The 16,217-nt window shown below is 40.3% G+C and overlaps 1 protein-coding gene across 1 annotated transcript in view; it reads left to right on the top strand.

Annotated features, from left to right (window-relative positions):
* LOC107989936 (angiopoietin-1-like) overlaps window positions 1-16,215 on the top strand; it is a gene marked incomplete at its 3' end in the record, with an annotated part of 22,254 nt that extends 6,039 nt beyond the window's left edge. Inside the window, exon 2 of the mRNA XM_017040902.2 lies at window positions 16,144-16,215. Coding sequence (XP_016896391.1) covers window positions 16,144-16,215 — 72 coding nt within the window. The remainder of the gene's footprint in view (window positions 1-16,143) is intronic.
* Between the last annotated feature and the right edge of the window lie 2 nt (window positions 16,216-16,217).

The following is a 16,217-nucleotide window of genomic DNA, read 5'->3' as shown; positions in this document are numbered from 1 at the left end:
GTGGGGGGGGGCGGGGGACGGCGGGGGGGTGGTGATGGTGGTTGGACAGCTAAGAGTGATGCAGCAAACAGCTGTTATAAGAGAAGCATTTCAAGTCTGACTTCTTTCCTGCCTGGGTGCAGGCTGAAGTATATGGACCCTGATAACATTCCTGACCAGTCAAAGGTGACCTGTGTTTGTCTAAGGATTACTTCAGTGGTCAGCCCGCGAGGCTGCCTGGGTCGGTAGTTACAGACAAAATCCAACAGGAAACAATCTATTTCGCATCATTTATAGAAGCTGCAGAGAAGAGAAGAGAAGAGAAGGAGCGAGGTGAAATAATGAGTCCGGCTTCTTATCCAGAGGTTTCTGTCTGGGACTGATAAAGGCAGCAGCACCACTGAAGTATCAATAAATAAAACCACAACAGGAATTACATCATCAGGCAAATGGAGGTTAAACTGAACTAAGCTGATCTTTTACTAATACTTAATTCCTCCATCAGTCTAAAAACATTAAAAGAAAACATACCTCAAAAAATATTTTGGTGCTTTAATATACTTGAGTGAAAGTATGTTGCAACATTAACCAGTAGATGGCCCCAGGCTTGGCCTTGTCTGAATCTGCTTTAGATGTTAGACTGTGATAAATCCAAATAAAGAAGACGTGACGAAATCAGGTAGAAAATATCTTTCCTTCTTTTTTTTTTAATATTCCTACCACAAGGATCTCGAGACTGCATTCAGGAGGAATTATAACAACTATAACCCTATAGACTGCAGGAGACAGGAGGTAGTAATCAGACAGGTTGGTATCAATAACCAGGTCGATGTATTTTGGTTTGGGCAGTTTCTGCCTCTACATTTGAACCTGCGATGGCTGTTAGACCTGCCCAGTGTGAGCGCCACCTTTCACCCATTTCATTAAATGATTGTTCCGACCCCTTTTCTCTCCTAAGTCCTTAAAAACATTTGAAAATGTCCAAATAAAACCCCTGCTTTCAGAACCTGAGAGTCTTTAACAATTGGATTTGAGAAATTGGATTTGACTTGTCATTGTTGTAAGTGCTGGTTGTTGTAGCTGCTGGGCTTTGGTTCTCCTCAGAGATCCTTATCTCCCTGCACATCCTGAGAACAGCGCTTCTAGCGTTTCTAATATTTCACCGTCAGGGAGAACCTTGGCACGGAGCGCAGCCGAAGAAGCCAAATTACGCATCCGTTCACGTGGATGATAGCAATAGATCCTATTCTTTTCCTCGGTGGAGACAGTAGAAAGGTTAAAAGCAATGTTTCTCTGGGACGCTCTGCTTCAAACTCAGCTGCATAGGAAAACGAGAGGAAGAAAACCTACGGTTGCTGTCCTGTTCCACAAGAATCCCCATCATTCTGTCTCTCAGCGAACACAAATGGACTGCATAAAAACCGTTTACGTACATGTGGCGACATGTGGGCAGCAGCTTGTTTCCCTTCCATACTGGGAGCGCTGGACGTGAAAGAGTGAATATGTTTCTCTACTTAAGACCATGAGGGGGCCACACAGCATGACTGAGCGTCCAAGGCGAGAGCTATCTATTTTAAGGGGTGAACTCCTCCAAGAGGGTTTATTTTCACTGATAGCGTGGGCCAAAACTAACAATCGGATGATGCAGAAAAGCTTTAGGATGCTCAGAGGGATACGAAGTTCCCCCTTCATGACCTCAAAAGCTGTAAAAGAGGATCACAGCAATTGCCGAGGGACGACATAATAACGGCCTCCAGAAAAGTTGCCATTTAACCTGGGGCAGGCCAACTGAAGAGGAAGCAGACCTGAAAGCTGTGGAGTTCAGGATCGACGCAGACCAGAAACTACCTCGTGAAATCGCTTTGGAAAGAAAAGGAAATGATGGTGTGATTAGACTTCCAGGGAAAATGATAAATGCATGGGGTCAGTATAGAAAATAGCTATGGCAAAATGAACAATGTACTTGAACTTTTAACCCAAATTATATTGTAATTGTCTTTAAGAATAAAGTGACCAAACACCAAGTGACTTTGACAAATCCTCTTGTCAAAAGTCCAAGTACCAAAACCAGTCTCCCGCAACATTCATCCTGTCTGAAATCTGGTCAAAGTTTACTGGAGTTTACTGGAAATCAAGCCCCCAGACCTGTAACTAATATCACCTTAATTAATTAGTTAATTTATGTAAAGTCTTTCATTAATCTTTCAATCGTCAAATTGGTCAAAAAAACAAAAACACAACAACAACCAGGATGTAGGGTTTCCCCATGGATCCAAAAACGCAGCCTATAAGAACAGAGTAAAGAGGAACATTAGCAGCGATGAGGTGCGTTTTTTAAAGAGGAACATTAGCAGCGATGAGGTGGGTTTTTTTTTCTTCATATCTTTAAATTCTCGACCTCCAGGAACTCTACACCTCTGACTTTGTTGGAAAAATGAATGAAGCTGTAAATTTTCCCCCTAATTTGGCCGTACACCTCCACTGTCACATTTACCTTATGGCAGCTATAAAACAAGCACGCGGTTCCTTTTCCATCACCCGTTTCAGTCGATCATTCTCCAGTGGTTACTTTTGAAGAGATTTATTTTCCTTTAATTACAAGGTTATACATGTGGCGTTTAACAGATGTAGGATTTATGACGCCCGTCTGAAAACGCTGCCGTTAGCTTGTAGCCCGGCACCCGCCGCTTCATGTGTGGAATGAGTGTAGGGTTTTCCTCTGACGCGTTTGTGTTTCCATTGAACCCCTGAGCGCATTTACTGCAGTAATGGGGCAAATCCTTCTTCATTTGGTGGCCACAGGTATTATGAATGAGAGAGGTTTGCAGCCTGTCAGTCGGGCATGAGAAATTGGCGGAAACAAAAGTAAATGTAAGGTTCAAGTGGACATTTGGATTAGGTTCCCTATAAGAATACCTTATGGAAAATGAGGTGAATTCACACTGATTCAAAAACACCACACAAAGTTTGGTGTTTCTGATTCAAAAACACCACACAAAGTTTGTAGTTGTGCAGCCGTTGTACAGAAAGTGAAGAAACCCACGCTGCATTCAGAACAGAAAAACAAATTATTTTAGGGAAAAGCACAGGAAGCTGTTAGCAGAGTGTAATAATGTTCTTCTGGGCATAAACACTGAGGTTCATGACTGTGTCCGTGCCACTGCTGAGGCTGAGTGATTATGAGCCAAATATGAGATAATTATGGCTCAGACGGAGCAAAACATAGTTCATGAAAGTCACTGTGAGTCACAGTCAGTGGGCGAGTGGCTGCGCCGTTATCACCGACTCCACCGAACAGCGTTGGTACCAGCCTTATCTCTGTTGTGGTTAGGTTTTATAAAGACTCATGATAAACAGAACCCATGATAAAAATTACTCACTCGTATCAGTTGCTTTTTTTTCTTTTAGATCTTGAGTTTCATTCAAGCTGTAAATCAACTTTTCCTGGCATACAGGGGGAAGTGCCTCAGCATCTGGACGAAAGTTTACCCACTGAAAAATGTTCGGGGAATTTTTTGGCCACATTTGAGTCAATACGTCCATTTTTAAATGACTCAGAAACCTAGAAATATGAGTTGTTTTCTTTTTAATTCTCCACTTTAAGCAGCGGTCCTAAATTCTGCTTTTATCCAATTTCATTTCCGATATTAATTAACACTTTTTTTGGAACATTGTTACATTTTTGATTTCAGAAAAGAGTTTCCGAAACATCATTAACAATTAGCATTTCCTATCATCTATTTAATGGTGGTGTTAAAAGACCCTTGTGTCATTTTCAAGCCCATTTCCAGGTACTTTTTACAGAATTTCACCCTTTCGCCGCTGCTAATTTCTGACCTGCCTCACAGTGAACACCACAGGACATTAACACAGTGTGAACCCACAATAAATGTGTCAGTGAGAAACCCGCATGTTTTGTCTTGCTGATTCTGGCAGCGAGCAGAAGAATTCTAAGTACTAATGCTGTTGCTTAAATGCTTCATTTTATGTCCGTCCAAGTTTCACTGTGAGCTGGATCTGACAATTATTGCTCCCAATCTGCTGCGTCTCAGAAAAGGAAGGAATTCCAGAGCTGTCTCTAAAGGCCAACACTCCCCACAGTGCCTCTATAACTGCCCCCCCCACCACCCCCACAGATGTTGTGTCCTGATTGGGCGCCTTTGTCAACACCGGGGACCGTTCCAGTTAGTTCCACAGTCATTTCACCTTCTGCTGTTGAAGTGTTCAACCACAGCAGCTTGACGCCTGTTTTGATTTCTGATACAAGAAACAAAAGACTCACAATCAGAGGGTGAGTTTGAGACTCTGAAAAAAAGCAGGGACGTGTCAGGAGGGAAGATGACCGCACCGTGAATTGGAAAGAGGAGAAAGACCACTAGGTGAAGATAGGGACACAGCGCGAGATAATGAGCTAAAAGATAAATTCTTTCACTCCCTCACACCGTGGCCCAGAAAGATCTTCAAATGACTGATGATCACTTTCATTGTTTTTGTTTTGCGCCTGTGGTGCTGGGATGGGAGCCACTTGTTCATGAAGCCTTCGTCACTTACGGGAATGACCTCAGTTATTTATGTAATCTCCCCGTCCCTCAGTGACTGGGAAAGAAAAGAAAGATGTTGGCTAGAAATCACTATGATGCTTAAATGTAGTTTCTACAGATACACACATGCTAATGGAAGGGTAGGGTTACAACAATCTGTGGGCCATCTGCTCAGTCTTTGATACTTAAAACTATAATTTAGTTGTGTACTAATGGTGTTGGTATTAAAACTTTGGAAGCCAGTGTATTACACTTTTTATAGAAGGGAATTCGTAAAAATAAAAAAAATAAAAAAAACTACATTACTAAAAGTGAGTAGCACAAGTTAAGATATCCAAATGTTAAAAAAAGTTGCCAAAAGTAAACTGAAAAAAGCACATAGCCAAATGTGAAAACTTGAAAGCCATGCCAGGATAATCTGAAATAATGTTTCCACATTTCATGCTAGCCAAAAAAAAAAAAAAAAAAGAAAAAAATCCTGTTAGAAAAAAAAAAGAAAAAAAAAATCCTGTTTAATTAACAAAAAGGTTTTCTCTGCTGACAAATTTACTAAGAAAATTATGGGCCACATAAAAATGTCCAAGTGCCACATTTGGCCCCTGGGCCAGATTTTGGACCCGCCTGCAGTAGACAGCCAGGAGCTGTGCAGAGTGACAGCCTGATTACTGTCTGTCTGTTTTCTGTGGGTGGTTTGGACAGTGGCGCGGGTTAGCGTGTCCAACTTTATTAGTTCAGCTCTGATGATTGGTGAGGCACTTCATTTGTCTTGCTCGCAGTAACCAGACTGAAATAAAGACGTCCGTGTGCACCCGTCCTGTACATCACTACTTCTGTATATGTGCTCTAACAACACAAACTAACTGCGTCCAGATCTGTGTTTGCCTTGTCTGGGAACCCAGCCAGGTTCCTTTATTTTCTTTTTTACGTTCCACGCTCGGTACCACAGGAGTTGGCACAGAGACTGCACATGTGAAGGACAAACAACAGTAAAAGCTGTTAGCTCCTGATGTTTCTGTTTAAACCTTACATCCTCAAAGCACACTACATCACATTAGTCACAAGGTCTCGTAAAAAATCATCCACTGTTGACCTTTCCCTTTTGTCTTTTTCAGCGAGGGTAATTAAAAACACCCTCCGCATCGATTCTGCCGTTAACACCATTCCTCTCTTTGTTTTCATTCGCTCTCCTCAATACTCGATGTCTGAAGTCACACTGTTGGCCAATATTGTCTTCTATTTTAATACAATTTTTAATCAGAACCTTGTTTATAAAAATCAGCACGAGGGACTTTGAAACCGGATAAGAATCTTTAGTAATCATTTAATTTGTCTCGCAGGGATGATTTACTGGTTGTTTGAAATTTGGAATACACAAGGTAATGAAAATAAATGTGATTTTCGTGATTGGACAAATCCAACCATGGGTCTCAGATGATTTGGTTAGTTTTCGGGCCAAACTTCTCTGGTTCGATCTTCTTTTTATAGGAACCCAGTAAATTGCTTGAATCTAGTAATAGTACAGAACTGTTCATATCTAAACACCTACAGCAATAAATGTCGATTCTGCTCCTAAATTAAAAAAAAACAAGAAATCAATGTAGCTAGTTCTGCTCATGCCCTTAATTTGACCAGCAAATAATCAGAAACAAGTGCAAACTCCACTTCTAATATCATTTTTTGAATCTTTGTTTTGGTTTGGCCTCCACACACCTCCGTGGGAAAAATGCTACAAGCTGCTAAAAGTTCCTCCAAGCTCAACAGAATTCTCTAAGTGGCCACCAGAGCTGCAAAAAAAAAAAAGAAAAACACAGTGTTGTTGCTAGAAACAGCAACATCAATGTGGCCAAACAACATTCACTGAGAGCAGTGAATTACAACAGTGAAGTTTAGGGCCATTAACACTAAACAATGGTCTTAAAAGGCACTAAAACTCTCCTCACCAACTGAAGGACACCAGGTTTGCGGAGTAATTACAAGAGAGTTTACCACCACGACCATCTGGTTCCACAAACACCAGGTTTTCTGACCCACTGTTTCTGAAACAAACACTAATCAGAGCCTCTAACAGGGACATCTTCAAAGAACACAACCGTACCACCTGAAACCATTACCTTTTATGAGAATAAAAGCAGGTGATTAGTGAGGAGGAAGCAAAGGTAGCCGTAAAGTAGATAAAGAATGGAAAGTTATCTGGACCAGATGACATGTGGAGGGTAGAAGACGTCTGCTGAATGGCACACAAGGTACGGCAGAGGGATGAGGTTAATCAGCTTCACCTCGTGAAGACATTTGAAAGAGTTGAGAGAGAGTTGAAGGCTTTGGTGAGAGGTTTTCATTAGTGTGCAGTGGACCGCCAAGAACAACAACATCTGCAGATGTGACACTGTCACTTCCAAATTGCCAGAAGAGAAAAGTTTAATACAGGTCCAATAGGAGCGGCACTCAAATCATAAAACTTTAAATAGTCCTTTTCTGACTTTGCAAAGATGTCATGTTCATACTGATTCTAGAGCGGCAGAAAAGCGAGTGAGTTCATATTACATATTTAACAGAAAAACAATGGTAAGGTGTGCAGTCTGAGGGACAGATGGGTTCAAGGTAGGGCCGAAGGTATATCGGAAATGATCGACAAATCCGTTTTTGCTTGCAACAGCGATGGACAGCTTGACACATGAGGTTCATGGGTCTGGATATTTGGAGATGAAGAGAATAGGTACAGTAAAAAAGAATGTTGAAAAGGAAAGAGGAAGCTACCCAGGGAGACTCTTGCAGATGGTTTGTATAACAGCAGAGTAGTAAGGGATGAAGTCAGATAGAGACAGATGATCCACTGCAATGACCCGAAAAAGGAGCAGCTGATAAAAGAGGTTCAATTTACTATTCCCATTTCTACAGGTGGTTCTTTCCAAAAGTGAGAGTGCCTCAGACAGACTGCCTGAAAAAATGTGCTGCCGTACGGCGAACCTAAAAGGAACCGACTCATAAATCTGTCAGGGCTTGGACAGATGGATGTCTGTGTTTACAGCTAGAATACAAACGACTACAAATGGCTCTTGGTGTTTATTTAAAAGTACATGTTCTGCAGCAGTCTTCAAATCGGAGAAGAGGTCTGCGTGTCTGCCTGTGTGAGTCTGTGTCACGCTCATATCAAGTTCGACATGAACATGAGTCTCCATTTGGATCTAATGACCCTTCAGTTTAACTAATGGTCTGTAGAGGATATAACGGGATGTTCACTGTCTGGAGGAAAGATTCTGTGACAGCCTGTCAGTGGCTTTCAAACAGCACTTCTGTGATGATCCATGATGTCTACGTCTAAGAGATGTATAGTCTCCACATCCGGTCTCAGCATAGCACAAAACTAAGGGGACTATAAGCGTCAATAGACTTGGAAATCCCTGAAAATGTACATTTGCACTGAAGAACTTTAATCCCACGGCACTCCATCGAAACCATTTCTATCTGAATTCTTTTGTAACGAGAGTCACCAACAAATAGAACAAATCTAAACCCAACTCTTTTTTGCAATTTTTCTGATTTTGTTCAGAGTTGGTCCTGGCGAGAGTCACAGAATTGATGGCAGAGAAACTCTTAAGCACCAAGAACTTCCAAATCTTTTTTCAATTGTTGAAAATCTGAAAATTTGTAGACAGAATCTTTTATCTAAATGGGAATAAATCACCTTAGTGTAGAACAAATAAAAATATTCACTTTGGCACTAGCTTCACTATGGAATCTGGTGTTTGTTATAAAACAAATGTTAGTCTGAGTTCATTTGTTTTGCCTTAGGGATTGTGTGTGATGTTCTCTGATGGTGTTCTTGTCAGAATATAATAATTAATAAGTTACAGTCAAGTTGTAAATTGTCTTTTTTTCTTCATGTGTTTAACCATAAAAACAATCCAGTCAAAGAAATCCAACTCCAGAGTTCTTCTTCTACTCCATCCTCATTCTTATTTTGTTCTTCTTCTACTCCATCCTCATTCTTCTAGGTTGCCTTATTTTCCCCTGTATTAGTTATCCCAAAACAAAAGTCTTTTAGACAAATTGAGCTGTCGGATTCCCAGGCGTGCTGCTGCTAATTATAGATTGATGATTCAGAAGTATATTTATCCTGCAGATCTTTTAGTGAGAGCTTAATCGCAGCCAGCAGTGTTCAGTAATACAGACCCAAAAACATGGTTGTTATCAGTATTTTATCAATCATTTAGTTAAGATCTGATGGCAGTGATGCAGTAGTAGCAAAAAAAGGACTTTGCGTTATCACTAAATACAGCGGGGGATTTATCCTCTTCTACAAACTGCGATCCCTGAACCGTGGGTCGGACTAAAGGAGTTCCATGTGGGATATAGGCTGAGCTACTGAAGCCTAATTCTCCTACTGATCTTTACTCTCTTCAGAAAAGCTGTAGAATCTCTTGCAATACTGGTCATTTAAATATATGAAAAATATTAGTTGACTTACATTTAGTTATTATTTTATACAGTATATAGTTAAGGTATTTTATGCTAGTTGTTTTAGCTATTTTGACAAACTACTACTGTAGTTACCCTAAGCTTCTCAAGAGACAAAATTATAGTTGAGCTATATTTTCAGCTCTTGCTCCAAAACTTTATTACAGTATACTACAGTTCATTTTCTATTTTTCTGTGACTTGTATTTAAATTACACTATTTAATAATTTTCCGACGCCACCCTAAATTCAAGTTATTTCTTTTTGTTTTTTTTTTAGATTTCTTTGACTTTGGCCCATCTTGGAAACTGTTTAGACATCTATGGATAAGACTAATGTTCGATTCAACTCCACAGGCACTTACACAAACACTCTCGGGTACTATGTCCCGCCACCACTACTTAAAAACCCCTCATATGTGGAGCCACTAATGTGATATATAGGTCACCGCGGGGTCCAGCACCGGCAAAACCAATAGTGGGGTGAAAGAAAATGAGTCATAGGTAACTTAATCTGGATTTGATGCGATAGCGTCAGCCCATCTTTGGTGATTGAAGTGAAGGAAAGCAGAGGCTGAAAGAAAACACGATGAAGATAGAGTGAGAAAAGTGAACGGCTGCGGTCGGTGATTGTAACCCTGGAAGACTGTGGGGTAAAAGGGTTTATAAACTGTGGAGTTAATGTGAAGTTTGGGATGTTAGGGGAGAAAGATAAACACCGACGTGACGTTGACGCAAACAGACTCTGTCATTAAACACCCATTCGTTTTGATTAGGAAGGACGTTTGGGTTGATAGATAGAAGCGCTGGCACCTGACCTGGAACTGACGCTGCAGCCAGTTGGTCTCAGAAACTGGGAGGGTTAGAATACAACATCACAGGTCCTGATGTTTCTATCTTGACTAAAGGGCTACTAAGAAAACATGTCCAAATGCGTTTTCTTCTACACTGTTTTTTTGGCACCGCGATCTCCTGCTGTGATGTTTAGAGGGGTACACATCCACACAACGTTGCCTCAAATATTTGGACGTGGACCATGAACCCTCCGTGGGACGGTGGGGTTTGCGGTTTGCGGTGGACGTTGTAAAGAGGGCAGACACACAAAAATGTCATCATGGTGAACATTCCTGCCCTGGATGTGTCCCTGAGGAGTGCTTCCCATGCTGGACAAATGCGTCACAGCATCTCCTCGCTGCCCCTCTGCTGGTACTGACCACCGCGGCCCTCTGGATAAATGACCAGGTCTGTTTGTTTACTTGTTTGGTTCTTGTTACGCTTTCCCATGTCTGAGTTCGAACACAAGGACTTCCTCTCCCATACTTGGGTTGATACGCCTAATTAATTGATGTAATTTTGAGGCGGGGGAACCGTTTTAACTTTTCAGAGAGCAGGGCTGAAATTGGAGGGGTTGTAAAAATATACATGCGAGGCTCAGCTCTACTTTACTGTATTTGTTTTCATTTAACATCAAATGAGGCCACGTGATGTTTCTGATAGTGATCGCGGTATCGGGTCGAGGTACCCGTTGGACAGGACAGTAAATATACTGTATTTAATAAGGTGCTCTGTGTGAAACTGCCCGGGAGATGGTTCCTTTTCTGGCTATAGAAAATATTACTGGGGATCACGAGGGACGACGAGTTCAGACAAATGTCAAGTTTATGTATGTTTTTCTAAATTTTATACTTTTAGTTTTAGCAATTTTCTCGATGCTTTTTAAGTTTTTTATTTAACTTCTGTACCTTGATTTGGCTAGCTCTCGCTAAGCTAAATAGTTATCATTTATAATTATAAGACACTAAACCCTGAAACTTGATTTTACTTTATTTTACAGTTTGTGATTCTTGAAATTGTTCCCACAGGACGGTGATTTAATGGAACATGTGGTCAACAAACTCTAACAGAATCATTTGGCACAGAGCTATTTTCTCATTATGTTACATTTTTTTTTATTTTTTTTTTCACAGCAATGACTCAGCAGCCCTTCAAACTGCACCTTACTGCCCTGTTGATGGTACGATTGTGAAAGACGACGTTTGATGTGAATGAATGGTGTATGTGTGTCTGTGTGTGTGTATGTGTGTGTGTGTGTCTGTGTACTTTTTTCAGTTGCCAAACTATCTTGGCCACCTCCAACGGAGCAACCATTGATTTACTCAGTGATTTACTCAGAGGATAACTTGGTTTGTTTTCAGGTTGTGTACACACACAGGCCTGGTTTGTCTTTTGAACTCTGCAATGGAAACCCGATTGATGTGCAGACAATAACATCTTGACAGCGAGACAAAGGGAAGAAAAGAACAAATGAATGATCCAGAAAAAAAAGGGAAAGCGGCTCGGATTTGGGTTTTTTTTTTTCTTTCTTTTTCAAAACAGATTTTCAGGAGGGATCTGGAATCATTAGTTCAGAGTGAGAAATGAGGAAGTGTCGAAAGTCGGACCACCTCATAAGACTCCACCTCACTGGTTGAGGAGTTTTGATCAGAACTGGCCAATGCTAAGCTCATGTTTCATCCATGTCACAATCTATCTTCAATGGTTACAGTAGCTGATTTATTGCTTTACTTGTTGAAATTTTTATCTTTTGAATTTGGATAGATGCACAGAAACGCTAGCTGTTCATGTAAGGCTGACAGTTACTATAGTTTAGAACAATTCTCTTAAGAATAAATGGGTAGTTTGGACAGAGAAAATAGTTAAAAATGTGAATCATTTTTAAACCTACTTTTTCAGGACTTAGAACAAAATTTGCTGATATTTTACAATTATAATTAATGTCTCTATATCTTAGCTCATTTCAAATGTTGCCTAATTATAATTTCTTAATTGTATTATGATTAATTGTATACCCGAGCAAACACATCAGTTCTAGACACACCGGACATTTTAAAAAAATATGTGCTTAGTTAGCTGAACTTTCTAGCTATTTTTGCCAGTTATTTTAGCTTAAAATTATCTTAAAAATTGATCCTAATCTGTCTTTTTCAGTCCATATATTTTGATTTGGGTTCATTTAAAAAAAATCTGAAAAGTGTCCTTCACTTCCTAACATGACGACATCAGCAAAGACATCATCATTCTTTAAACCGTTTATCGCAGAACTCTTGAAGGATGTGGAGTGACTGAAGTTTTTACGTCTAAAATTTGGGATAATTTTCCCACTAAAACAAATGTTTTTCTTTTTTTTAAATTTTGCTGCCTGTTGGCCAGTCTGACTCCTGACTGATATTCTGTGAAAAGAGGGGGGGAAAAAATGTGGCAGCAATTGAGTTAACGTCTGGATGTCGGCCACCAGGGTGAAGGTCGCAGAGGTCAACCGTGAGTTGTTACTCACTTAATCTTGACAGAGTGTAAGACAGACGACCTAAGGACTATTTCAAGGTGCTTTTAAAAACAAACAGGCCGCTGACAGTGGACAGCTCTCTCCCAGTCTTCTGTATCTTCTGGTACATGAGACTGAAGGACGGCGGAGCGGTACGTCAGGGTTAACTCCCTTTTAAAACTGTGTTAGAGTGAAATATAGGCCCAGGTTAGTAAGAGTGGTGTCAAATCACCTGTAATTGTCGGCGTGTGATAAGAAAGCGTTAGTGTTTCTACTGGCAGTGGTCAGATGCGGCTCGTGACGGGGCTTCTGGGGTTTGAAAGGGTTTAGATCTTTAGACAGAAATGAATTTTCAAAAGATGCAACCCAGAAACATGACGTATAAAGTAACACACACAGATAAGTCACAGAGTCCAGGCCTTAGCTTTTCTCCACTCTCACCGCGCAGAGTTAGTCATGGCAGCTGTTTAGTCAGAGATCAAGACCTTCTTCTGAAATAGAAGCCTCTCTGAATGGGAAATGTCAGAAAGAGTAGTAAACATTGGCGCTAATCTGTAAAAATGACAGAGGAGAAGAATCACAGAGGGCTTTTCATGTTCTCTGCTTTTCAAGTGAAGGTTATTTTTTAAACTTTTGAACGTGTGCATGAGTGAATTTCTGTTTGTCCTGTTTTATCCAAACACTTCTCTATGATGAAAAGTCCATTTAATCAAAAAAGATCACAAAACTGGGGCATTTATGATCTAGAGCAGCTGCTTTGGGAAAGAACGGCAAATAGCACCTCCAAAAAACTCACTTCTAGAAACTTTGAATTTGATTTGATTGACTGAAAATAAATGTTACTGGTTATTCTTTAATTAAGTACAAGCAGAGATAATGGTTTGGGTTTTTTTCTTCTATTTGAAGAGGAAAATGTAACAATTTCAAACAGAGACAAATGACACAAACCCTGGGTTGGATTCATGTCCGGGCTTTAAAACTTAAGCCATATTTGGCTTGGTATGACTGGTGGCTTATGTTGGGCTAATCTCAGCTAAGTCTGGGTAAACACTGCTCTATAAAGAACACTGAACATATGTATGACTTAAGCTGACCTCAGTGTAAACTCTTTATTGTTGGGGATCTATGTTAAGGCCTGTGCTGGACTGAAAATCCTTTTAAGTCAAGTCAAATGACATGCGTCATTCTCTGGGCTTTTTGACTCTTGTTTGTTGATAAAAAAGGACAGAGAACAGCAGCGGCAGTGAAAATATATCGGTGCCAGTATCGAGTTAACTATAAATAGTGACATTATATTCCACAGAGAACCATTTACTGACATCAGAACCTCCTGTCGGGGTCCACCACCACAACCTCTCTGCTCTCATTATTTACTCACATATTTCAGCACTCCAATCCAATTTAAGTAAAAATGGCAAAACATATTCTTTTTTAGTTCTGGCAACAAAACAAAAGGCAAGTATTGTTTTCATTGCTGACACTGGGTTCTTACTCCAAATCACCAACTGCACTGTTTAAGCCGAGTCAAGTTTAGAAACCATCTAAATACCCTGCCCCCCCCGCTGCCCCCCCCCCACTCACACCCACACGGACCTATTTTACAGCCTCAATGTGGTGATTTTAACATGATTGGGTCGTGTTTGTGTAATTTCAGGTCCTCTGCGGTACTTTTCCGTTTATGATCATCAGATTCTGGCGTGAGTCAGAGGAATTCAACTCTCAAATGAACTATTTATGAAGGGCTCAGTTTCCCTCAGCGATTTCTGCCCCCTGGTACTTTTTCTCTAAGGGTTACCGCTTTTGTCCAACCACAGTTTAAAGGTACCTATTGGTGGCAGTATTTTGGTTTTTTTTTTTTGGTTTGTTAAAAAGGCTAACCCAGCATCCCTGTGGCTTTGTGTATCCCGAAAGCCACGTTTTCTCTCGGACAACATGAGTGAAACTATGAAGTGTGTATATTGAAGTGACGCTAGCTCCAGCTGTATGTTCTTCACAGTCGAGGGCGGGGGGGCGTAAATCTGGTTCCAACTGGTTTAACATCTTACTCTCATATTCCTTACAAAAGAGAGGATATTGCATTATAAGTCGACTCACAGAACGCTTCACTGTCCAGGATAGGATTCACGGCCAGTTACGAAAATATATTTACTGCAGAAAAATGAAAAAAGACATTTTATTGCTAGTGTTTAGCTGTTGTTGCATAATTAATCTTGAGTAGGGAAATATTTACTCATATTTAAGTTAAATTTTATTAGATCTGACTAACAGTTAGCTGTTTAATTTCTGAGGTTATAAGCTAAATTACTGAATTAATCACCTGAACATCAACTACTCAGCCTTGTTTTTGCTCATTGAAGATTTTACAGAACAATGCTCATTTTAGAATCATTACTATTTCCTACTAGCTCTGACGCTGTATCTGAGGTTTGCAGGATGGGAACTGCATGTTGCTGAGGAAACAACACATGTGATGTTGCTCTGTTTGACACTGATTTTCTTTGGCTGCGACTCACTCGCCCGAGAAGTGGGCTCTCACACAGGCCATTGATGAGCCAAGGCAAGAGTAGAAAAAACCCCAACAATAGCAGATCAAATGGTTCAGAGTCTCTCTTTCTGCACCAGGGCTGAATCATCCTGGTGTGTTTTCCAGACTTTGTAGCTGGCATTTGAAATAGAATCAAATTTTATTTACTAGATCTGTAAAACAAAAGGCTTTCTATAGTCACACACACACACACACAACTCCCTCCTGTATCTAATAAGTTCACATGAGGTAACAGTGATGTAAGACACAAGGAGACCAAGTAGCAAAGAAGCTGAGGACTCAGCAGTTTACTTAAAGGTCCAGTATCTGACACATGGAAGGGTTTACTGGCAGCAGTTGAACGTAACACCCATACCAACGAATCTCAGAGTCTGTGATCGCTTAAAAATAAATAACAATTGGTTTTATAGCACTTGTGTTTGTACTTTAGAGAACTATCTGTGTTAGAGAGGCCACCATCACGCACCACAAACCTACTAGAGCAACACCGAGACAAAAAACCAGCCTTAACATGCATAGCTGTTTTGTTATGCATACGTAAGCTAACCTCTGAAACCAAGAAGTGTTTCATCAATAACTGCAAGAACGTATTTAGAAAAACAAAATTAAAACTGTTGTCACAAGTTAAATAGGGTGTGTAGACACAAATAATCTTCTTTGCAGATGACAAAAAAATTGTCCTGATGACACTGCCTTCAATCCTAACATTAACATTTTTACTATTTTTTAGCAATGTGGTGTGAGGTTTGGTAGATCATACCATTGAAATCAGTTTTTTATGTGTTATGCTGAACCTGTCTCTGTCTTTTTCTTCATGATTTTTTTTTATCTTAACATTAATTGGTTAGATCAGGTGAATTAAGAGTTTTACAGATAGTTGAAAATGTAAAGCATGTCTTCTAAGGTTTGATGATTTGGGATAATCCACATAAAGGATCTTGTCCAACTTGAAACACTATCTCTTTCCTATTTCTCTGTCCTTGGAGATAAGGATGAAAGAGCTCTTTTAGGCCTCCTTCAGTGAAAATCTGTCCATCTCTCCAAACCCCCCCCAGCCCCCTAGTCTAACCACCGCAGTGAAAATCTGTCCATCTCTCCAAACTGAACCCCCCCCACCCCCCCCCAGTCTAACCACCAACATCTGGCTCCATGTGTCTGCATTGACGAAAGACATCGAGCTTTTCACTGCCATTCAAATTAGGGAAAACTTGAGAAAGATGTTCCACTTATTGATCCAGAGATATAGTAATGTTGACATCTCCTGGACCAAATTCTAAACTGAACTTTTTTTTTTTTTTAACAGATTGAAAACTACATTAAAGAAAGCCTGAAGATGGAGATGGCTCAGCTGCAGCAGAGTGCCGTCCATAACCACAC

Source organism: Cynoglossus semilaevis, chromosome 18 (assembly GCF_000523025.1).
Source record: "Cynoglossus semilaevis isolate Cse_v1.0 chromosome 18, Cse_v1.0, whole genome shotgun sequence".
NCBI lineage: Eukaryota > Metazoa > Chordata > Actinopteri > Pleuronectiformes > Cynoglossidae > Cynoglossus > Cynoglossus semilaevis.
This window is presented reverse-complemented; position numbering and strand designations above follow the sequence as displayed.